We start from the raw sequence: 25,000 nt of genomic DNA, 5'->3' as shown, positions 1-25,000 counted from the left end.
ATTCTTAATGTAATTACAAAAGCCTTGGTGAAACCACACCTAGATTCATGCTTTAAATATGTTTCCAGCAGCTGCTGATGTTTCAATCAAATGAGCAGCTTGCAGCTATTGTAGAAATGAGTTTGTAAATTGTGAATACCTGGAATATTATGTACAGTTCTGGTTCATTCATCTAGGAAAGGATGTGCTTACCTCAGTGAATGGGGGGATTGTTTTATTAGGGAAGATTAAGTAGACTGGGTATAGATTCTCTAGAATTTAGATGAGTGGAAGTCGATCTAATTGAAACATATATGATTCTTAAAGGGTTTGAAGGAACAAATGTTTCCCCTGACCGGGATTTCCTGAATTTAGTGAGTCATGATTCCAAATAAGAAATCTACCATTTATTACTGAGATGAGGAGAAATTTCTTCATTCAAAGACTTTTTAGAATTCCTTATCCCAGACACCTGAGTATGCTTCAAAAACAAAAAAACTGCAGATGCTGGAAATTTGAAACAAAACAGAAATGTCTGGAAGATCTTAGCAGGTCTGGTAATATTTGTGGACAGAAATCAGAGTTTACATTTCAGGTCTAGTGACCCTTCCTCAGAATTCTTTATGTATATTCCGCACAAAAATTAATAGATTTTGGATACCAAAAGCATCAGGAAAATTGGATTTGAGATAGAAGATTAGCCGTGATCGTCTTGAATGGTAGAGCAAGCTGAAAGCCAATGTGCAGGAGGCATCTTGCTATCTTTACATTACATAAGACCCGACAACAACAATCCCTACCCTACCCGTTCACCTGCATCATGCTTCTGCCCACTTCAATCACATTTCTCATTGGATGATCACCTCCCTATGTCGCTCCCAACTTGTTGTTTGTCATTTCTTTTTAGAAAATCACTGCACCTAATATTACTGCAGAACAAACTAACATACAACAACCAAGTGAGGACTAACTGTGAGAGAAGGAGCTCTCCCTGTAAGCCTTTACCCAAATGGATGAGGAAACTTTGCTGATTTTTGTCACAGGTAGCAGGAGAAGCATTAAAATTCTGTTCTTTTGCACAATTAAACGTGCGGCTGATTTCATTTACCAAATCTGTAGCCCTCCCTGTTGTGGTTTTGTTTAAAAACAAAAATATCAAAGAACTGTGGATTCTGGAAATCAGAAACAAAGTCAGAAATTGCTAGAGAAATTCAGAAGGTCTGACAGCGTTCGTGGAGAGAAAGCAAAGTAACGTTCCGGGCTTGGTAATCCTTCTTCAGAACATGTTCAAGAACAGTCATTTATATAAATGATTTGGATGTGAACATAGGAGGTATGATTGCTTCAGAGATAGTAGGAACTGCAGATGCTGGAGAATCTGAGATAACAAGGTGTAGAACTGGATGAACTGAAGAAGGGTCTAGGCTCAAAACTTCAGTTTTCCTGCTCCTCTGATGCTGCTTGTCCTGCTGTGTTCATCCAGCTCTACACCTTGTTATCTCATAGGAGGTATGATGATAAGTTTGCAGATGACACTAAAATTGGTGGTGTAGCGGACAATGAAGAAGGTTACTTCAGAGTACAACAGGACCTTGATCGGATGGGCCAACAAGCCGAGGAGTGGCAGATGAAGTTTAATTTAAATAAACATGAGGTGCTGCAGTTTGGAAAGGCAAATCAGGGCAGGACTTATACATTTAATGATAAGGTCCTGGCAGTGTTGCTGAACAAAGAGACCTTGGAGTGCAGGTTCCTAGTTCCTTGAAATTGGAGTCACAGGTAGACAGGGTTGTGAAGAAGGCATTTGGTATGCTTGCCTTTATTGGTCAGTGCATTGAGTAGAGGGAGTTGAGAGGTCATGTTAGGACATTGGTTAGGCCACTTTTGGAATACTGCGTGTAGTTCTGGTCTCCCTGCTATAAGAAGGATGTTGTGAAACTTGAAAGCGTTCAGAAAAGATTTACAAAGATGTTGACAGGGCTGGAGGATTAGAGCTATAAAGGAGAGGCTGAATAGGTTGGGGCTATTTTTCCTGGCGTGTCGGAGGCTAAGGAGTGGCCTTATAGAGGTTTATAAAATAATGAAGGGCATGAATAGGGTAAATAGGCAAGGCCTTTTCCCTGGGCTGGGCGAGTCCAAAACTAGAGGGCATAGGTTTAAGGTGAGAGGGGAAAGATTTAAAAGGGATCTAAGTGGCAACTTTTTCACACAGAGGGTGGTGCATGCATGGAACTGTCTGCTAGAAAATATGCTGGAGGCTGGTACAATTACAACATTTAAAAAGCATCTGGATGGGTATATGAATAGGAAGACTTTAGAGGGATATGGGCCAAATGCTAGCAAATGGGACTAGATTAATTCAGGATATCTGGTCGGCATGGACGAGTTGGACCAACGGGTCTGTTGCCATGCTATACAGCTTTATGACTCCATGACTCCATAATAACACCTGCTGCATTTTTCCAGCAATTTCTGGATTTAAAATAATGTGTCCTTTGTTGTTATGGGCGATTTTCTAAAAATACCAATTTTTTTTATTATATAAGCAAGGCAGTTTGGTTCTTCCAACTTGGTATAATGTGTCCACAACCAATATTATTTTTCAGCATTGCAGAAGAAAACCGATTTCGTGAACACTGTGCTGCTGTGAAAATCCAGAGTTGTTTCAGAGGGTTTAAGGTTCGAGCACACATCAGGTACAGTAAACCTAATTAAACCTAAGTCAGTATTTCAACAATTACATCAATCTATTAATGTACCTTTACTGTATATAATACATTGCTTCATATTTATCAAGCTTTTCCAACACGTCATGTTAATAGTTTTCTATTATAAATTTCATAGCCACATTGATAATAAACACTGCTCATGTATGCCATATGATGTGACTCACATTTATCTGAAAGGATTCTAGTGCATAAAATTCAGTGCAGCTATAAGCTTCCCAACCTATGATAGAACCGCCTATATTTTGGAATTGCTTTGCCCGGTCTGGCTGCAGGAATGTGAGTATCGTTGTTGTGGCATCTTTCTAGAATTTCATGTATACAGGCAAAGTACAGAAGGCTGGTTTGAATGGAATTCCTAAGGTACAAATGTATAAGTCTATCACTTCTGATCTTTGTTTTGCAGCCCCCTGGAATCATAGCTGCATATAAATTAGATTAATTAACAAATGCATCAGTATAAACAGATATGTGAAGTGCCATCATGTAGACCAACAAGGCAAAAATGACACTGTGACCGTGTGCTGCTAAAAAGGATGCAGCAAAAATAGTTTTACCAACAAGAATTTAAATGAAGAGAGCAATGCTTCTGTGCAGCCTTTCATACATACATATAGTGATTTGCTGCCTGGATTAGAGATCCCATTATGGTGATCTCTTGTTATTAGTACATGAATCAGGTCATTAATGAATGAGACAGACAAATATCCTCAAATATAAAAAAGATTTAGGACTAAATTTGGACCACATGTTAATTTTGAAAATTTAATGATTTTAGTATTTACAGTTATGCTTTGGTGGTTTCACACCCTTTGCTCAAATCCAATTTTAATGACTTTTGCATCTGATTGATACAATACTTAAACTGTGGAGTGTTACTGTCTATAATTAATGTGGAAGAAAGAATTGAGTGTCTTTTTCTTGAGCAGGGTGTTGATGAAATTGTGCACATTGAACATTTGTCCTAAAATCTAATGTGAATTTAATTGGTAAAAAAAAAGATAAGTACAGGTGGTTTAACACTGATTATCACTCTTTGGAAAGCCATGATAGTCTGGTGCACTCACACATTGTGCTAAGAAGCTACTACCCTTTGAAATCTTGATGTGCAGAATTTATAGTACTTGAAATTCATGCCTAGGGTCTAATAAAGCAGACAGTGGAAACACAAGCAGATTGATCAGCATCTATAAGGTTAAAACACAGGCATAATACCATGTCTCAAAACTTGTAAAGGTTATCCACCCTATTACAGAGCTTCTCTTTTATTCACTGTTCACCTCCCACCCAGCCAGACATCACTTGTCATATTTCTAACTTCCCTCAGTTCCAATGAATGATTCCATACCTTACACATTAAATATAATTTCTTTTCACCAATGCTACATAACCTGCTGAAATTTTTCCGGCATGTTTGGTTTATTTTCTACTGCAACTTTTGATGCAACATGGCCTTTTTCTACCTCCCTTGTCGCCATGCAAGGCCCAAAATGCTTCTTCAGAGTGAAACAACAATATACTTATAACCCTTTCAATTAGCATGCTGTAGGCACTACTTGTTGGTGGTCTACCTTATTTTGGAGAGATCAAACTCTGATCAAACCATCTGCAAAAATCCTCCATTCAGTGTGCAAGCATGATCCTTAGCTTCCTGCCTTTTAACACTTAAATTCTCCACTCTGTACCAACTCTGATGTTTCAGTCCTTGACCTGCCACAGTATTCTACAGAAGCTCAGCATAAGCTTGAGGACAGCATTGCATTTTTCACTCTGCCTTCTGCACTCAATATTGAGTTGAGCAATTTTGAATCATTATGTCTATCTCCATTTTGCAGTTTTTTTCTCTCCTATTTCTTTATTCCTTTACTTTGCATTCTGCAGGATGTTATTCAGCCATTCATGTCTCATCAATACACTTTTTTTGTTCCTCTATTTTACCTAGTATTCCACTTCCTTTGGCTTTTGTATAATATAGCTTTTTGTCATTTAAATCTCTCCTGCCCTCTAACCTCTGCCAAACCTTCTGTTTTGTTGTTCTTCTCACCCATCCCACCTTTCAATTGATGAAAAACTATTACATTGTTCACTTTCCTCGACTCTAATGAAAGGTAACAAATTTGAAATGTTAAGACTGTTTTTCCTCACAAATGACCTGCTGAGTATTTCCAACATTGACTGTCCTTATTATGAAATGTTATGAAAACAGTTTGCAGTATGGAATGTCAGAAGTTTGTCATTTTTGAATTTTTTGGTGCAATCCAGAACTAATCTCATTAGACCGGTTTTTCCAAATTTCTCTGCATTCGTATCCACTTCAAATATTTATTGTTTTTTTATTAAAAAGATATGATGGTCTCTGACATAAATATTTGTTCTTGTAAAACCACACTTTCCAACAACCAGCAGTGTAAAGAGAATTTCTCGAAGCATTCTTCTCCCTTTCTTACTTACAATTTTAGATTGATTACACTCCTCAATAAAAGGAAATTGTTCATCCCTAATTACTTCATCAAGCCCTTCCTAATTGTTAAATTAAAAAAGCCTGCTTGGCTTCTTGTTTTGTAGCTTTCAAGATTATTGATCACACCATCATCTCCAATAGCTCTGCATTATTGTTCAGCTAGGAGGAACAGTTCTCACTTGCTTCCATGCTTATTTATCTCATTACAGCCAGAATTTTGTTTGCAATCTTTTCTCCTTCCTGTTACCACATAATTATTTTGTGTGGCCTCAATGATGTATTCTTCATCCCCTGCTGTTTCTCATCTACAAGCTGCCCCTTGGCAACAACATCTAAGAAGCCTTAGTTTTCACAAATGCACTGATGGCACCCAATGCTGTCTTATCACCATCACCTTTACCTCCGCCAATGTTGCTCAATTATCTGACTGCTTATCTGACATCCAAAACTGAATGAGCAGAAATTTTCTCTATTAAATATTGGGAAGACTGGAACCATTGTTTTCAGTCCCCAATTAAAGCTCCATTTCCGAAGTTCTAAGTCCAACTCTGTTCCTGGCAAAAGTCTGAGGCTAAGTCAGTCTATTTGCAAACTTAGGACCATGTTTGACCCCCAAGATGAGCTTCTAGCCTTGCGTTCGTATTATCTTTAAGAACCTCTGTAGCATCATCTGACTTCAAGCCTGTCTCAGCTTGTTTTTCTTGTTGCCTTGAGATTTGTCTATTCCAACGTACTTTCAGTTGGCCTCCCACATTTTCCTCTCTCCAGACATGGGACTATCCAATGCCTGTATCTTAACTTATACTGTACCCCATCACCTCATTTTCAAATTCCTCCACAGCCTCTTCCCTTTCTCCTCCAGCACCGCTAAGCACTCATTTTGTGCATTCCTGATTTTAACTGCTACACAATTCATAGAATCATAGAATCCCTACAGTGCAGAAATAGGCTATTTGGCCCACTGAGTTCCCTCCGAAGAGCATCCCACCCAGACCTACCCCCTACCGTATCCCTGTAACCGTGCATATTCAGTGCCTACTCCACCTAATGTTTTTGCCAGACTATTGTCAGGGCACAAAGTCTTTCTAGTATCCAGTGCTTCCAGCGGTTTCTTGATTCCAAGTGGAGTGAATTGAATTGACTGAAGCCAGTCAATTGGCTATTGTGCTAGTTGGCAATTGGCTAGTGGCTAGTCAAATGCCAGTGTGCTCTGGAGCAGATAAAGATAGATCATCGAGTCAGAACTTCGAGTTGAAGATTATTGCAAATGCTTTATCTTTTGCACTGATGTGCTAGGCTGACCCATCATTGAGTTTAGCAATACTTGTGTTGTTTAGTTGTCCACAACTATTCCTGAGCAGTGTGGCAGGACTGCAGAACTTAGATCTGATCCATTGGTTGTGGAATCGTTTAGATCTATCTATCACTTGCTACATATGATGTTTGGCATACAGGTGTTAGGTCATTTTTATGTGTGCCTGTTTCTGCTTCTGGCATACCCTCCTGTATTCTTCATTGAAACAAATTGGTTCCCTTGCTTAATGGTATTAGTAAAGTTGGGAATATATCAGGCCAAGAGGATGCACGTTATTTTGGATTACAATTCTGCTGTTGCTGATTGTCCACAATGCCTCGTGGATGCCAAATGTGCAATCTGGACTGTCTACATGCCAGTATTTCTTTCCTTAGATAAGGTGCCCAAAACTGTTCACAGTATGCCAGCTCTGGTTTGACTAGTGCTTTGCATGGTTTTAGCAAAACTTCCCTACTTTTATAATCCGTTCCCTTTGTAAAACAGGCCAACATTCCATTTGCTTTCCTTACTTTCCGCTGAATTTCGAGGCTAGTTTTTTTCGATTCATGGATGAGGACTCTGAAATCCCTCTGTTCTGGAGCTTTCTGCAGTCTTTCTCTATTTAAACTATTTACACGTTCTCTAGTTTTCCCTTATATTCATCTGACTAGCTTGTTCCTCCTTGCTAAACCTATCCTTATCCCTCTGCAGACCCTTTATGTCATCCTCACCACTTGCCATCCCACCTATTTTGTGTCCTCTGCAAATTTGACTTGAGTGCATTCACTTTCTTCATCCAAGGAATTATCGCAAATAATTGTGGCCCCAGCACTAATCTACGAATCACAGGTTTTGAACTTGAAAATGACCCCTTATCCCAACTGTCTATGAATAGAATCCCTACAGTGTGGAAACAGGCCAGTTGGCCCAACAAGTCCACACTGACTGCCCAAAGAGCAACTTATCCAGACTCACCCCCTATCCTATCCCTGTAATCCTGCATTTCCCATGGCTAATCCACCTAACCTGGACACCTCAGGACACTATGGGTAATTTAGCATGGCCAATTCACCTAACCCGCACATCTTTGGACTATGGGAGGAAACTGAAGCACCCAGAGGAAATCCATGCAGACATGGGGAGAATATGCAAACTCCACACAGACAGTCGCCCAAGTCTGGAATTAAACCCAGCTCCCTGGCGCTGTGAGACAGCAGTGCTAACCACTGGGCCACCATGCTGCCCCTATATCTTCTATAAGTTTGTCAGTCGTCTACCCATATTACTATTCTACCTCCAACATCATGAGCTGTTAAGTTATTAAATAACCTAATGTGTAGTACCTTATCAAATACCTTCTAAATCTAAATATACTATATGTACTGTTTTCCCTTTATCAATACCACTTGTTACCTCTTCAAAGAATTTGAGTAAATTTGTTATGAAGCCATGCTGACTTTGTTTGATTGTATTATGTAGTTCTATATGTTGTTCTTAGATCCTCTTATAAAAGATTCAATAACAGACATTAAGTTAACGGGCCTGTTTTTTTTTGTCTCCTTCCGTTTTCAAATAAAGTGCAGTATTACCAGTTTTCTAATCCTCTAGGACTTTTCCAGAATCTAAAGGATAATCTAAGAATACTACCAGTGCATCCAATATCTCCGTAGCCCGTTCCTTTAATATCCTAGGATGCATTCCATCAGATCCAAGTGACTGGTCTTTCATCCCATTAGTTTCCCAGCACATTTTCCGCAATTCATCCCTCACACCCCCTCCCCTCAATAACAACCAAAACAGAATCCCCCTTGTCCTCACGTACCACCCCACCAACCTCCGGATCCAACACATCATCCTCCGACACTTCTGCCATCTGCAATCCGACTCCACCACCAAAGACATTTTTTCCTCCCTTATCTGCTTTCCGGAGGGACCACTCTCTCCGTGACTCCCTTGTCCGCTCCACACTTCCCTCCAGCCCCACCACACCTGGCACTTTTCCCTGCGCCCGCAGGAAGTGCTACACCTACCCCTACACCTTCCACCTCACCCCCATCCCAGGCCCCAAGAAGACTTTCCACATCAAGCAGATGTTCACCTGCACATCTGCTAATGTGGTATACTGCATCCGCTGTTCCCGTTGTGGCCTTCTCTACATCGGGGAAACCAGGCAGAGGCTTGGTGACCGCTTTGCAGAACACCTACGCTCAGTTCGCACTAAACAACTGCACCTCCCAGTCGCAAACCATTTCAACTCCCTCTCCCATTCCTCAGACGACATGTCTATCCTGGGCCTCCTGCAGTGCCACAACGATGCCACCTGAAGGTTGCAGGAACAGCAACTCATATTCCACTTGGGAACCCTGCAGCCCAATGGTATCAATGTGGATTTCACAAGCTTCAAAATCTCCCCTTCCCCCTACCGCATCCCAAAACCAGCCCAGCTCGTCCCCGCCTCCCTAACCTATCCTTCCTCCCACCTCAAGCCCCGCCCCCATCTCCTACCTACTAACCTCATCCCGCCCCCTTGACCTGTCCATCCTCCTTGGACTGACCTATCTCCCCCCTACCTCCCCACCTACACTCACCTTTACTGGCTCCATCCCCGCCTCTTTGACCTGTCTGTCTCCACTCCACCTATTTTCTCCTCTATCCATCTTCTATCCACCTCCCCCTCTCTCCCTATTTATTTCAGAACCCCCTTCCCCTCCCCCATTTCTGAAGAAGGGTCTAGGCCCGAAACGTCAGCCTTCCTGCTCCTCTGATGCTGCTTAGCCTGCTGTGTTCATCCAGCTCTACACCTTGTTATCTCATATTTTCTCTAATGATAGTTTTTGTAATTATTTCCTCCTCTCTTTTAGCCCCTTGATTGTTTAGTAATTTGAAGTGCTATTATTGGCTTCTACTGTGAAGATTGTTGCAAAGTATGTACTCATCTCCACTACCATTTCCTGGTTCCCCATTCCCCAACCTTATTATCTAAGGGGCCTCTGTCTTCCTTTTTTACATTTTAAAGAAGCTCTTGCCATCTGTCTTGATATTACTTGCAAGTTTACCCTCAAAGTTTATTTTCTCTCTCTTTTTTGTCTTCCTTTATTTTTTAACACTATCCCAATTCCATGGTTTACCACTAATCTCTGTCACATACGTTTTCTTCTTTCAATTTGATGCTATCCTAACTTTCCTGGTTAATTATAGCTGGCTTATCCCCTCCCTGGGATCTTTCATCCTCACTGGAATTTTTTTTTGCTCTGAGCAATGAACTTTTTAAACATCTGCCATTATTCCGCAACCATCTTTGCTGCAAAACTCCTTTCCCAGTCCACTCTAGCAACCTCTGCCCTTATTCTTTTGTAATTATCGTTATTTAAGCTTAGCACAGTTATTTCCGACCCACGTTTGTCCCTCTCAAACAGAATACTAATTTTTTGCCATATTATGGTCTCTGTTTCCTAGGGAATCTTTTACTCTCACAGCATTTATCAAACCTGCTACGTTACACATCAGCAGATCCAAAATAGCTTGATCCTTTGTTGGATCCACAAGATACTGTTCTAGAAAACTGTCCTGAATACATTCTATGAACTTTTCCTCGTGATTTCCTCTGCTAATCTGACTACCCCAATCTACACGAAGATTAAAGTCACCTCTGATTCATGTATTGCTTTTTTTACATGCACATATTATCTCCTGATTTGTTCTCTCACTACTGATATAGGGCTGATAGATAATTCCTACCAATGTATTCTTTCCCTTTTTATTTCCTGCCTCCACCCATATGGATTCTATATCTTCCAACCCAAGATCATTTCTTGCTATCATGCTTATTCCATCCTGTGCCATCAATGCTGTCCTGCCAAGATTTCAATCATACCTGTCCTTTCCAAACATCCCTGAAAATGACCCTGAATATTTAGTCCACAGCTTTGATGTCCTTGTAAATATGTCCCTGTAATGGCTATAAATCATACCTGTTAACCTGTACTTGTGCGATTATTTCATTTTTTTGTTCTGAGGTCATCCCTCTAGACATCAGGGATCTGGGGCAGAAGGTGTCGCACAAATTTGTCCTGTAAAACTATAGGTTAAGTATCTGCGCAGACTTCCAAACTATCTTTAATTTTTTGCGGTCTCAAGTGGTCTGTGAGCTACAGGAGGGTCTAATGTTAACTCTTTGTTTAGACTTTAGCCCTCTGCACCTGATCTTTGATCTTTGCATTCCCGGTGCAGAGTGAGGGTTGGTAAATTAGAGAAATTTTCCAGTGTCTGTTCTTGGGCCCTGCTGAAATGGCCATGCTGGAGGTCTTTGCACTGGCCAGCCTGTCTCTCTTCCCTGGTTCCATTCATGCTAAATACTCTTAGAGATGGAGCATGTGGTATCCGTTTATGCTTCAGATATTCTGTGGTTGCCAGATGGGGATGTGCATTTTCTCCACCCAAATTAACATTCTGATCTAAATTTGTCAGTTTCCTTTGACAGTTTGATTTTTGTTACAGTGTCCTTTTGTGGCTGTTAAGTCTAATTTTGTTTAATTTGATCAACTGTTTTACGCATTTCTAATAATGGAAAGGAAAGTCAGTGGCTCCAATCACAAACTGCCAGTGGTTGGGACTCAGAGCCCAAAATGACAATTGGCTATTCTCTAATCTATCCTTTTTAATCCAGAAGGTGTGCAGTACGAAAAGAATACAAGGGGTGAAATTTGAGAAGAAAATTGTAGTTTAAAAGAAATGTTTACCAAACCGAAAGGAACACTTTACAGGTTATAAACTTGAAAACACAATATAACAATCTGTAAAATGCCATCAATTCATAACATTACATAAAGATTACATTAGCAATCTTTCCACAGTCAACTAGGACCTCCTCACTAGTCTGGTCAAGGCTTAAGCCAGAGTGGCCACAAACAGATCCTGGTAGTGGGCAGTTAAGGAATACGTTTAATCTGACTGCTTGCCCTTCTTTTGGGACTGTGTACATTCCCTGTTGTCCTTGGAGAGGCTTGTGGTGTCCACTGGCACACTTGAAGACATGAATGGCCAGTTGTTACTTTAGGGGTTGCATTATCATTATAAATATCTGCAATGAAATATTTTAATTTTGATTTTAATTTTGAATGATTTGTTGCAGTGTTCCTTTAAGGGATTGCCATTCTTTAGTCCAGTTTAATTTGGTTGAATTTGGTTTATTTGGTTTAATTTTATTAAATGGTTTTTAAAAGAGCTTCCATGTCTAATCAATAAATTTCTCTACCTAGACTTGCTGTCTTGTTATACTAGAGGTAACATGGTTTCTTGGTAAACTGCATCATTGATAGAATAGGACAGGATTTTCCCTTGTGACATAGGACCCAGATGTCAGTGTCAAATAGGGATCATAACCTGCACTGTGTGGGTAACAGTCACTTGGCTTTGATTTTCCTAAAAATGGGGCAATTAGTAGCCAGAGGGCAGACTCGCTGTCCAATTAAGCAGGTTGGCTTTCAACTGAAGGGCCAAGAGGTTGCTGTTTACCTTGGAAGAAGATTAAGCCGGCAGTTTAGAAAGATGAAGGGAGAACACTTCTGTTTAGAGTTGCCGTCTCTGCATAGTTCAAAACTTAGAAATTGAAAGAAATAGCCTTACCTGCCAGGCTATTACTGTGAAAAGAAAACCCTCTCCACAAGTGATGATATGTAGCCGAACCCAGAAAAATAGAGAGTCTTAACTTAACTGGACCAATTCAAATTCTAGCAATCCAACCAGCCCACCCTCCAAATCCCTTCTGGCCAAGACCCAGATGTATCAGTGAGCCTGTAGGCCACTAGAAAATGCTACTTACTCTCTAACAATCAGCTGTAACGGGACTTCTAATCCCTTTAAGTGATTACCTGTGTTTGCAGGACTGGCTCTTCAGTTGCTGATCCTGCCTCCAAAAATATAGCGAAGAAGCAATGATGCCAGCAAATTGGCATGCTAGCTAGTGGCATAAATTTTCACACCCACCTGACTCTGTAGCTGTTCCCTTCTAGGGTCAGAAATCCTACCACAGTGTCAACAAAGAAAGGCTTGCAATTGAGCATAGCACTTTGTTGAATTCTTGTAAGATAATTCTGTTCTGATATGATGTAGCTGCCCTACATCTTGAAAAGTAGAGACTGTTTAAGAAAGCTACTTTTAAAATAAAATTTTCAAACCATAAATTTTATAAAGAAATTAATAACATAAAATCTGTTTTCTTCAAAAGATATGTACAGAAAGTAGCAATCATCATACAGAAAACGTGGAGAGGTTATCGGAGTAGAATGGATTTCAGAACAATGGTGCAGGTAAAAACTTTGATTTTATTAGGCAATTCTAATTAAATTAACTCTTGACAAAGATGCATTAAAAATGGAATGATGTATTATGTTCATTTAAAGAACTTAAACCTTTATGTTAATTTTAATTTTAATTTTATGGACAGAACCTGGATATGTTACAACCTTCTGGAATGTTAAATAGAAATATTTGGATATATGGGCCAAGCTAACATGCCCTTAGGATTGGAAGTGCCCAGTTTTCTGGACGTACTCGGATCCAGAGTGGTTTCTGAGCCATGCACATGTACTTGTGGCAACTTCTTGGTTTTAAAAAAATATCATTTGTGCAATTAGTATCTACTAGATGTATGCAGAGCAGGCAGATTATGACAGCAATCAGTGTGCAAGGCTCATTTGATGACAGAGCTGTAATTTATGGAGTTCCATGCTCCAGCCAACACTCTTTTAGGCTTGCAGAGGTGAACACGTTAAGCACCAAGCAGAATCCCACTTTTCTCCACTTTTCCTCCCAATGCCTCATTTCCGTTGCATAACTTAATGGAACCATCAAGTATTTAGAGTTTTGTTATAAGGTGTTTTCTTAAATACAATTACATGGAATATACAGCTCAAAAACAGGCACTTTAGTCCAGAAAGCATTTATACGCGTTCTAGCATTTTGTGTTTCAATTGAAATTCCACCCCTTCTTCGTTATTCCACTCTATCAGCATAATTTTCTATTCCCAATGCCAATTAAAGAGAAAGCCAATATTTAGACTGTATGAGAGGAGTGTTGATTGGTTGGCAAGTGGACACTGATTAGTAGAGGCGTTGTCATGAAGGATGTATTAATTATTGATGATTGACAGTTTTAATGTGCTTTCTCAGGGCAATGACTTTACCAATGAACCAGTGAATGGCTGTCACCCACTTTGTTGAGTTGTAACAGGTGAAGTAAATTCTGTCTGCAAAGAACAGGGCATTGTTTATTAATGCACAAAGTGCAACTGCAAGCCCAGGTGATAATCCTAAATCAGTTGTTGATGTAATTCTTTGCATAGTCTGTATTATCAATCAAATGTTGTCCAATTGTGGAATCACACCTCATGTTGGATCTTATGTTGCAAGCTTTGCAAGTGTGCAGTCGTTGGGTATGATTGCTTGTTCTGAACAGCCAAAGGGATGTCCTGTTTGTTAAGATCCTCCAAACCTGGGGATGTTCAGTCTAGATACCTGATATCATATCAACACTGAAATTCATTTACCACATTACTGACTTGTCTGATAGGTAGAGTGTCTTTTTGGTTTGACATCTGCATCCTGTTAGTGGCAGACACCATTCATATTGCTCCTGCATTGCTGCTGTTTACCTGTTGCTCAAACTTTTGAGATACCATCCTACTCCAGAATAATATGCAGTGGATTAGGCAGTAGCAAACTGATTCCTTTTCTTCAACATCCATTCTGACTGCCTTTTCCCATCCTCCTGCTCCTATGTACTCCCAGTAAATGCAGTATGGCTGGTGGAAGGCTGCTAACTTTCAGTAGAGTAGATTGCAGAAAACCATGGAGAACTGTCTTGAGAACTTGATTGCAGAATTTAGCATCTCTGCACGAATGGCAGGCACCAGAGCCAGCTGGTTGATGGTCAACAGCAAGGTCATGACTGGAATGGATAGGGTAGAGAGCCCAAAATCAGTACTGCTGAGAGAACAACACAAGTTTCTGTTTAATGGTGCCAGCTCCACTCGATCAGGGTGGTGCTTCAGCAATCTTGGTAATCTGATGGAGAACAAGACACCCTGCAGTATCCACAACCATACTGCCAGTTGTTGGACCTTACATGACATCAGTTTAAGTTTGCATCAAGGTTAATTGACTTGATATGTAATGAATCTCAACTTCTGCAGCACCCAGACTTCTGGTGGCATCCACCATGATCTGCTTCATCATGTTTGGGACCACCAAGTGGGCAAATAGAGCTGATCATGCTGGAAAGAATGGAGTTCTAGCTCTGCTCAAAGTATTGTACCAAGTTGGTGCCAGAAACATCCATGTCCCCTGACTGCTTTCTGGCAAGCCTTCCATGCACCAAGTGTTTTATTGTATATGCTCATCAGATTTTTTTTCCTCATTGAAGTCCTTCACAGCAAAACATTACAACTTCAACATCTTGATGAGCTCACCTCTGCTTTTATTCCAGTCACCTGCCCTTTGCACATTTGTGGGGCACTGGAAATTGTTTAGGGAGAAGGTAGAAAAGCTATATTCTGAGCATAAATCTAGAATTAAGGAAAAAGATTGCTCTCTAGTTTCTTACACCATCATCAGGTTTTGTATGTCTTGACAGATGCAATTCATTTGTAACTGGTGTCTCACCAGATGCAGACCCTGCTTCTAAGCTATCCTTTTGATATATATGCAAATCTGAGTTGTGGTTGCAAGTATTTAATTTGAAGTACAACATTGTGCTCTTGCCCCAGTGCCTAGTGAGGTTGTGCTTCTTGGGCATTTGATAAGTCAAAAGTCACAGGGAAAAGGCTGCAATGAGGAGGTAGGGATTAAAGTAAGAGGAATATATTTATGCTATCTGCAACTTGTAGGCAGAAGAAATTCTGAGATGAGGAAATGTAGGATATGAGGAGAGGGATTAGCTATGAGGATATCATTGTTTTCATTGGATTCAGCCAAGGCTACTGTGTAGTTGGTAATGTTTCCGGTTTGCCCCCATGTGAATTACAGGATAAAAGCCTGCTTCTCCTCTTCTGGTTAGTTCCTGCTGCCCTTGTGTATAACCTGTTCTTGACAAGGGAGGAGGAACTGTGTCATTGAGTGTGATTTGATGTGATTTGAGCAGTGACTGAGTCTGGTTCAGTTGGTGGGATATGGTATTTGAGGAAGCATTCACTGAGCTTGCCTGCTCATGTAAGATCATTAAGCATCCTACAATTCTGCATTCATTGCATTGACCTCCACTGTTGTCTGCTCCCACTTCCTTCTAGCTATGTGACTGTATGATTTCCTGACTCCCCCTGGGAAAGGTTGCCACTCCTCCTTTCCACCTCCAGGAAGCGTTAGAAAACCCCAGTTCCCATCCACTCCTATGTTCACCTAAACTTCTCTTTTTCATAAGTCACTTAAAGCTCACAATGGATTCCCAGTGAAATAACTCCACAGAGGCCAGTATCCCATCACCAAGTCACCCTTTATTTACATGTGCATTGTATTTGACACTGGTCTGGCTTCTTCAGAGCCAGCTGTCAGAGTGAACAGAACCTCTGACACTGCTGTTTATATTTGTCAGCCAGGGCTCCATGATTGGATCAGGTTAACAGTCCCAACCAGTCCCAGATTCTATAATGTCCACCTGGCTGACATAATTACAATCTTTGCATCCCTACCCCTCTAAGTCCGGGGACTTAGGCCTGTTTTTCTCTTGTAGCGTCTCCTGGGGTGTTTTCACATGGGGTCCGGTTCCTCTGACGCAGCCTCTGCTCTGGCCGCAAGAGCTGTCCATATCTTCGGAAGGAATTCATCTTCTTCAGGTGGTAAAGGTGTTGGACTGTGACATCTGCCATGACCATCTCAGACTCCAAGATTTCATTGTTGCTCGATGGAGGGGGAAAACCCACAGGTTCTAACAACCTTTCCAGCTGTTCTGAGGGCGTGGTATATTTTGCTCCTATCCCGTTTGTGAGTTTGCAGCTTTCATGTGGTTCATGTACTTGTTCAGGACTGCCTCACATACCCGAACTTTGTACGTTACAGTTGTGTTGACCTTGTGTTGACCGTGCCTTTTACCCATGCAGGGCCATTCCCCTGGTTGCAACACCAAGCTTCGTCCCCTGAAGTAAACTGTCTCTCCTGCTTAGAGGAGCCTTGTTTCCAGCATTGGTGTTCCTGATGTTCACCCTCTCCCCAAGTTCCGGAAAGATCCGATTTAACCTTCGTCCCATTAGCAACTCACCTGGAGCTGTCCCTGCAATTGCATTTGGGGTGGTCCAATAACCGGGACAGTGTGGTATAAAATGAAGCTGTGAGCTGTTTCTTTAAGCCTGGCTTCAAAGTTTGGACTGCTCTTTCCACCAGACCATTGGATGATGGATAGTATGGAGCTGTCTTTTTATGCAGAATGCCATTCGACTTTAAGAAAAAGTTAAATCCCCTGCTGGTAAATGAAGGCCTTTTGACTTTGAGCAACATTTCCAAGAGTCCGATTATTGCAGAAGATGTTCACAGTTTTTCTATCTTTGTCCCCTTCTTTGATGAATGAACTCTGCACATCCAACCAGTTTGAGTGGGCGTCCACAATGCCTAAGAACACTGAGCCCGTGAAAAGGCCAGCATAGTCAATGTGAAACCAATTCCAGGATTTATCCGGCCATTTCCACAAATAGGGATGTGGGATCTGTTGGCAGTAATATTTATCCTTGTTGGCACTCGAGGCACTGCCCCACCAATGTGGCTATGTCTGCATCCAATCCTGACCACCATAACTTCTCACCAACATCTTCATTTTGCACACCTCTCGATGACCCTTAGTGGAGTTCAGCCACCTATGCTTGGGACAATCACTCTTGCTCCCCATGATAAAATGCCATCCTCTACAATGATCTGATCTCACTAAGTCCCGAAAGTTTTCAATTCTGGTTGTGATGACCCTTTTGTTTCTCCCATTACCATCTATTTAATTTTGCCAGGATGGGATCTTTTTGCATCCACAGTCTGATATTGTCAGCAATGACTAGAAGGGTGTCCAGATAGTTTAAAACCAGAATGGACTCTTCTAGTGGTGACACCACCAGTGGTGTTTCTGCCAGAGGGAGGCAGTTCAAGGCATCTGCATTTGCTACTTGGCTTCCCAGATGATGTTCCAACTTGTAATTGTACGCACTTAGAATGAGAGCCCACTGCTGAATTTGACCTGAAGCTATGGGCCTTGTCCTCTGAGTAGCCGTAGCAGGGATTTGTGGTCTGTTATTATTACAAACTTACATCCGTAAAACTTTTCACGCCAAAGATGACCACCGAACCTTCCTTCTCCATCTGGGTGTATTTGTGCTCTGTGTTAGCCAAAGTCCTAGATTCATATGCTATTGGGCATTCCTCTCCATCGGGCCACCTATGGGCCAACATTATCCGATAACATATGGGGAGGTATCGCATGTCAGCACCAGATCTTCCTCATAGGGTGTCACCACCTTAGACAATGATAGCTGCTTCTTCACTTCCCTAAAGGGTACGTCTTTGCTGCGAAACCATTTCCAAGGCTGACCCTTTATCAATAACAGATGTAAGGGTGCCAGGATGGAGGCCAGGCTATGCATGAACTTGCTGTAATAATTCACCAGCCAAAGGAAGGACCTAGGCACCGGTGCAGACATGGGAGCTGGGGCATCTTTGATCACCCTCACTTTATCTTCCTATGGGTGTAACCGGCCTTGTTGACACTGTAGCCCAAGTGGGTCACTTGTCTGGAACTGACATTTTTCCCTTCTAAGGCATACACCCACCTTGGAGAAACATCTAAGGACTATGTCCAAATGCTCTAAGTGCTGTTTAAGTGCTGTGAAAGCTTGTGATTCCAAATAAACCTGTTGGACGACAACTTGGTGTCATGTACTACTGACACTATCCACCCTAGTCCAACACCAGTGTCTCCACATCATGGCTATTATTAGCATATCAACCAGATAAAGGGTGACCTGCAGTAGACTTTGTAAAATGTTCTCCATCGTCCGTTAAAAATGGCACAGGCAGACAATAGCCCAGATGGCAGTCTGGTATATTGTTACAAACCTTTATGAGTATTAATGGTAGCATACCTCTGGGAATCCTCATCTAAATGCAAGTTGGCTCATACCCAACTTCGTGAAGGACAGCACGCCCTCTGCCCCCCAACGACCACCACCGCGCCCCCCCCCCCCCCCACTGCCTCCTCCCCCCCACCCCGCCATACTCCAACTTTGCGTATAAGTCCTCTATGCCTGGGATTGGGTATTTATCCAAATGCAAGAAGTGATTTACCAATTGTTTAAAAACCTCCACAAAGGCTAACCAACCTGCTGGGCTTCACAATTGATATAACTGGCGCTGCCCATTCTGCAAACTGTACAGGTTTGATGAATCCTTGCTTTCCAATCTCCTGATTTCTGTCTGTACTTTGGCATGTAAGGTAAATGGCACTGGGTGGGCCTTGCAGAATCGTGGAATTGCTTCATGGTCAACATGCAAGGTGGCCTTGGCTCCTTTGATAGTCCCTAGACCTTCCTGAAAAACATCCAGGTATTTATTTAGAACTTCCCTCAGTAGCCATTTTCTAATTGAAAAATGTTGAGCCAATTGAGATGAATCCTTCTCTACCAATTTTGCTCCATTAGACTTAAGCCCAAGCTTTTTACTACAGTCAGTGGTAACTGAACCAGTGGCTTCTCAGAAAAGACTGGAACCAAAGTTGTACCCTTCAATGTAAAGGTTGCCCAGTATAGGTTCTCAGTCTAGCCGAGGTCTCAAGCAAACTTAAGAGTTGGAATCCAGAGCGAATTCTGTTAAAGACTGGTTCTGCCTTCACTGATACAGCCACGCTGGTATCAACCTCCAATAAAAACATTTAATCAGACATTTATTTTGATTGGTTCTGATTTGGATGCCACTAAACAATTTAATTTTTCCGCAATATGTAGGTAGACTTTCTAGGATGTGCACTCTCCTGAATATCAGCTTATGAGTTCTCTTACTCAATTCAGTCCCTAGTGGGACTCTTTTGCTGTCTTGAGTCCACACACAGGCAGCAACTACAACTGTTTGCCGGCCCGGACCCTGAAGAAAACGTTAACCATTTGACCGAAGCATTGCTGTGTTTTGGGTTTTGCTGTGGGCTGACCTAGAGTCCCTCTGTTCAGGATATGTCCTGAGTGAGGCTAAACAGTTTTCTTCACTCAGATGTTGACTCCCAAGCTCGGTCGGCCTGGCAGGAGTGTCCATTTCCATTGGCATATCCTGTAACTCAAATGCTCCACTTGTGGCATTTTCTAATGACAAAGCCAGTTGTAGAGCCTTATTAAAATCCAGTCTGGCTTCAAGTAGTATGCTCTTTTACCAGTTGGTGTCTCAGATCACATTAAGGATTAAACCAAAGTCACATGCTTCGTTCAATTATCTTAAAGTCGTCAAAAGTCCAGTCACAGATTCCCCTGTTTCTCAAAATGCCGAGTAAAACCGATAGTGTCTCAGAATTGGTGGGCAAATTATTAGAAAGGGCCCTGTGGGATAGGTTTATGATCACTTGGATAAGCACAGTTTGATTCGTGATAGTCACCGTGGATTTGTGAGGGGTAGATCATGCCTCACAAACCTTATTGACCTCTTTGAAGAGGTGACCAAACACATGGATGAAGGTAGAGCAGTGGATGTGGTATACATGGATTTAAGTAAGGCGTCTAATAAGGTTCCCCATGGTAAGCTCATGCAGAAAGTAAGGAGGCATGGGATAGGGGGAAATGTGGCAGATTGGATTCAGAATAGGCTGACCCTTAGAAGACAAAGGTGGTAGTGGACGGAAAATATTCAACCTGGGGCTCAGTTACGAGTGGTGTACCACAAGGATCTGTTCTGGGTCCTCTTCTATTTGTGATTTTTGTAAATGATTTGGATGTAGGAGTGGAAGGGTGGATTAATAAGTTCGCGGACAATACGAAGGTGGGTCGAGTTGTGGATAGTTTGGAGGGCTGTTCTAGGTTACAAAGGGACATTGATAGGATGCAGAGCTGGGCTGAGATGGAAATCTGCCACAATGGAGTTTAAACCTGAAAAGTGTGAGGTGATTCATTTTGGAAGGACAAACTTGAAAGCAGAATACAGGGTTAATGGAAAGATTCTTGGCAGTGTGGAGGAGCAGAGGGATCTTGGGGTTCATGTCCACAGTTCCCTGAAAGCTGCCACCCAAGTGGATAGAATTGTTAAGAAGGTGCATGGTGTGTTAGAGGGATTGAGTTCAAGAGCCATGAAGTTATGCTCCAGCTATACAAAACCCTGGTTTGGCTACATCTGGAGTATTGCGTCCAGTTCTGGTCACCTCATTACAGGAAAGATTTGGAAGCGGTAGAAAAGGTGCAGAGGAGATTTACCAGGATGTTGCCTGGAATGGAGGGAAGGTCCTACCAGGAAAGATTGAGAGAGCTAGGGCTTTTCTCATTAGAACGACGAAGGATGAGAGGTGACTTGATAGAGGTGTACAAAATGATCAGAGGTGTAGATAGAGTAGACAGCCAGAGACTTTTTCCTAGGGTAGAGGTAGCTATTATGAGGGGGCATAGTTTTAAAGTGAGTGGAGGTAGATATCGGGGAGACGTCAGAGAATGGTAGGGGCGTGGAATGCATTGCCGGAGAGGGTAGTGGAGTCGGCCTCATTAGGGGCATTTAAGCAGCTATTAGATAGGCATATGGATGATAGTATAAGGTAGGGGTGGAGGTTAGATAGACCTTAGGTTTAGGGTAAAAGTTTGGCGCAACATCATGGGCCGAAAGGGCTGTACTGTTCTATGTTCTATGTTCTAATTAGAAGAGGCTTGGGGTCATAATATTCCTAAAGCAAATCTGTCAACTCTTGAAAGGTTTTAGTATTTGGTGCCTTAGGAAAAGTTAGGCTCCTAATAATCGAGAAATGATCAGCAGCTTGCAGGTCCACAAGCCATCAGGAGAATTACTTGTTGCTTTTTATCTACTCCAATATCATTTGCCTGGAAAAAATAATGCATTCTTTCCACATACTGGGCCCAGTCTTAGACAGCAGGGTGAAATGAATCAAGCTTGCCAAATGACATGATACTAGAAATGCTTACTCCAATTCAATGATGACTGATGACTTTAAGAGCATATTTTTTTTCTCTCTCATCGCCACTGAAATAACTCCAGAGAGGCTGGTATCCTATCACCAAGTCACCCTTTATTTGCACCTACATACTACTTGACACTGGTCTGGCTTTCTCAAAGTGAACAGAACCTCTGCCACTCCTGTTTATATCTGTTAGCCAGGGCTCCCTGATTGGACCAGGTTAAGAGCTTCAATGAAGGAACTCCTATTCTATGAGGTCTACCTGGCTGACCTTGTTATAATCACTACACCCAGTACCTCTCCAGTAACTATGTACGTCCTTTTTAGAGTTAGAAATTAGTTTTCAAATAATGTCAGTGAGTTACCAGTTTTGAACACCTGCTACTGCATGCAACTAATCAACAGGATGGTTTGCATGGGTTACATACGTATCTCATAATGACGAGGCCATATCCAGGTGCTATGCAGCCTGTGTTGTTAGCAAAGCATGTAGTACCATTCTCTGGCCTGTTTAAGGGCATTCTCCAATTTAATACCCTTCTGTCTGGTGAAGCTTTTTCTGAATTTCAAGCTCAATAATTAATATAGGAATCTCTGGATGTCATAAACCACATCGTGGCAAATAATTTCATGTTGTTGAACAGCCAGAATAAATGGTGTTAGAACATGGGTATTGCAAGGTACAATCACAGTACACTGCTTCAACAATATAGCCTAACCCCAAACTCAAATTTGCACCCACATCCCAGCTCCATACAGTATCCTGACAATTTCTGCAGAAGTCATGTTAATTATTTCTCTAATCCTAAACTTAAATAGTTTGGATGGCAGTTTTCTCCTCATCTGTATTTGGTTTATTTAGTATCAAAAACTGTAGAGTATAAAAGACATAGCAACATGGTGACAAGTTGTTCCAGTGTAAAAGTCTTCAAATCACTTTATTTATTTTCAAAATACTTGCACAGCTTGCATATTTGGATTAACATTTTATAAATCCTGGCTGAAACAGACAATGCATCCTAATTTGAACTTTCAAATGGCAAACAAAGCACACTTTATTTAAAAATAAATAAAGAAGCAGTCTATGTTCTTAAGCTTGAAACTTGCTTTTATTTTCTTTCATTGGATGATGGACATTGCTCGTAAGGTCAGCATGTGTTGCCCATTCGAATTGGCCTTGAACTAATTGGCTTTCTAGATAATTTTAAAAGGCAGTGTTGTGAGCTTAGAGTCAGGTGCAGGCTGGACCAAGTAAAGGGCATTAGTGAATCAGATGGGCTTTTTTTTAAAACAACAATCAATGGTAGTTCTTATGGATATCATTACCAAGACTTGTTTTATAATCCAGGTTTATTGATTGTATTTAAATTCCACCAGCTGCCATGCTAGGGATTAAAACCCATGTCACCTGAGCATTAGCCTGGTCCTTTGGATTACAAGTCTAGTCACATTACCACTCTTCCACAATCTCCCCAAATCCCTCAAATACCATTAAAAGAATTAACCCTGACATTTGAAAAAAAATGAACACTCAGATTGTAAATGTCAGAACAATTGGATATTGGGGAGCAGAATATATACAGAAGAAGCATTAGAAATAAACATAAGTGATATTGGTCAAGGCTGCAACATTATTTCCGTGAGTCACCTCAAGGTTTAATAAGGAAGAAAGAATGATGCTTAATTCAAGTCAAAATGCAAATTTTCTGGGTCTTTGATTTATCATATATTGTTTGTATTTAATCAATAATATGTGCAACTATTTAAACATTGTCTTGCTGCTTTCCAGATGACATGTTAATATGGGCTGAGTAACTGAATTGTTGTAAGTGTTAGAATACAAAAAAAATTATGTCAAATGATGCAAATTCATAGGAACCTAAATTGTCCTCATGAGACTAAGTTTATGGTATTTTGTACAGATGGTTAGAAGGCATAATTTTCATTTTTAGGTATGGATATTCTTGAAGGGTGGAAGGTAAAAAACATTGTTTCTTTGAAATTTTAATTCAACCAGATGTTGTGAAATGTAAATTTTATGCTACAGTGCAACTCCTTCTTTAAAAGTCCTATGGCTCAAACTCAAAAATACAGATTGCCATCAGCACTTGTGGATATTTTGTCTTTTGTAATTCTGGCCTTAGTACAGTAACATTGATCATAAAAATCAATGCAGATCTTTTCATCACAATTTATCTCCAACAGCATGTAATTTGAATATAGTATGTTTTAATGGTTACGTTTGCATTATACATAAAACGATAGCTGTCTTTTGAATGTACAATTGGAGTTTTTCTGTCTGTCACTGCATTTCTTATTATGTATTATTTATAAAGATTTTTAACTTTTATATGTCAACTTTGAGCTATATCTTCCTGTAACTACAGTCTGTGCTATCTTCTTTAATTCACAGAGAGCATATTTTATTATGAAGATGAATTTCTACAATGAAATGGCTGTCAGGGTAAATAAATCTCCCTCATTATTCAACAAACGATGGCATCAAAATGTGCTCTAAGTATGCTTTTATACTATATTTGCTAATCTAAATCAGAAGCAAAGTGAGTATCCGTCTGGAAAAGTGCCAACTTCTTTCATTTAATATAGTTCAGACAAAGGAATTCAATTTATAATATAAATAGTTCTTAGAATTATATTTCTACACACCAAGGTGGTTTATAAATGTAACAGAATTTAATAATGTGTATGGTTGAACTTTAATATATACAGGTGTATGTTATTTATTGATGCATTTCTTTGTCACCATTATGCCATCTTGTGGGTATCAAAAACAGTAGATACTTGTTTGCATTTTGCAACTTTACAAAAATATATACTGTTTAATGCTGGCAAATAGGATTAGATCAGTTCAGGTTATCTGGTCAATGCAGATGAGTTGGACCAAAGGATCTGTTTCTGTGCAGTATTACTCTATGACACTATTATTACTAGATCACTTACCACATTATCATCATGTGCATCAGGAGATGAAACCAGATTGACATGAACATTAGTATTTATTCTGAAATATGGCACAGCTGAGGCTTGTCAGAAAAACATTAAATGGGTTTCAAAAAAATCAACTCAGATACAGTAATTGGTGTCCAAAGTGAAATGCAGTACTTGAGGATCTTGATTATGAAACAACATATTAGTGTCCTAATGGAGTATACAGCAGAATGTTAGAATGTTGGTTTTGACTTTCATTTCCTCATTTAGTGGGGCTTTGGTGTAACCTGAATTGACTGGGTTTAAGCTTAGAGAACAGTTAAAACCAGGACAGAAAGAAAATTGGAAATGAAGTCTTTTTGTATGACAAGTGGAGTCTGACTATAGAGTATAATTGGTGTGCCTGGAAATCATTTGCTTTTCTTTTGGTTGTACAGGCAGAATTTAGTCAAGGTAATAACAGATTTGAAGATGAA

General features: G+C 40.7%; 1 protein-coding gene across 1 annotated transcript; it reads left to right on the top strand.

Moving 5' to 3' along the window:
- Positions 1-2,556: 2,556 nt before the first annotated feature.
- On the top strand, positions 2,557-24,315 carry LOC125484068 (spermatogenesis-associated protein 17-like). The gene is made up of 3 exons (XM_048601328.1): positions 2,557-2,675; positions 12,687-12,768; positions 23,989-24,315. Exons 1-3 carry the CDS (start codon positions 2,557-2,559, stop codon positions 24,091-24,093), a joined length of 306 nt encoding a protein of 101 aa, XP_048457285.1. The 3' UTR covers positions 24,094-24,315.
- The last annotated feature ends 685 nt before the right edge of the window (positions 24,316-25,000 follow it).

The sequence above is a fragment of the Rhincodon typus genome, chromosome 9 (assembly GCF_021869965.1).
Source record: "Rhincodon typus isolate 14 chromosome 9, sRhiTyp1.1, whole genome shotgun sequence".
Lineage (NCBI taxonomy): Eukaryota > Metazoa > Chordata > Chondrichthyes > Orectolobiformes > Rhincodontidae > Rhincodon > Rhincodon typus.
This window is presented reverse-complemented; position numbering and strand designations above follow the sequence as displayed.

Coding starts and splice junctions, on each gene's coding strand:
- LOC125484068 (XM_048601328.1), top strand. CDS start 2,557: ATGTGTCCACAACCAATATTATTTTTCAGCATTGCAGAAGAAAACCGA. Junction 2,676..12,686: donor AAGGTTCGAGCACACATCAG/GTACAGTAAACC, acceptor TTTCTTCAAAAG/ATATGTACAGAAAGTAGCAA. Junction 12,769..23,988: donor ATTTCAGAACAATGGTGCAG/GTAAAAACTTTG, acceptor TTTAATTCACAG/AGAGCATATTTTATTATGAA.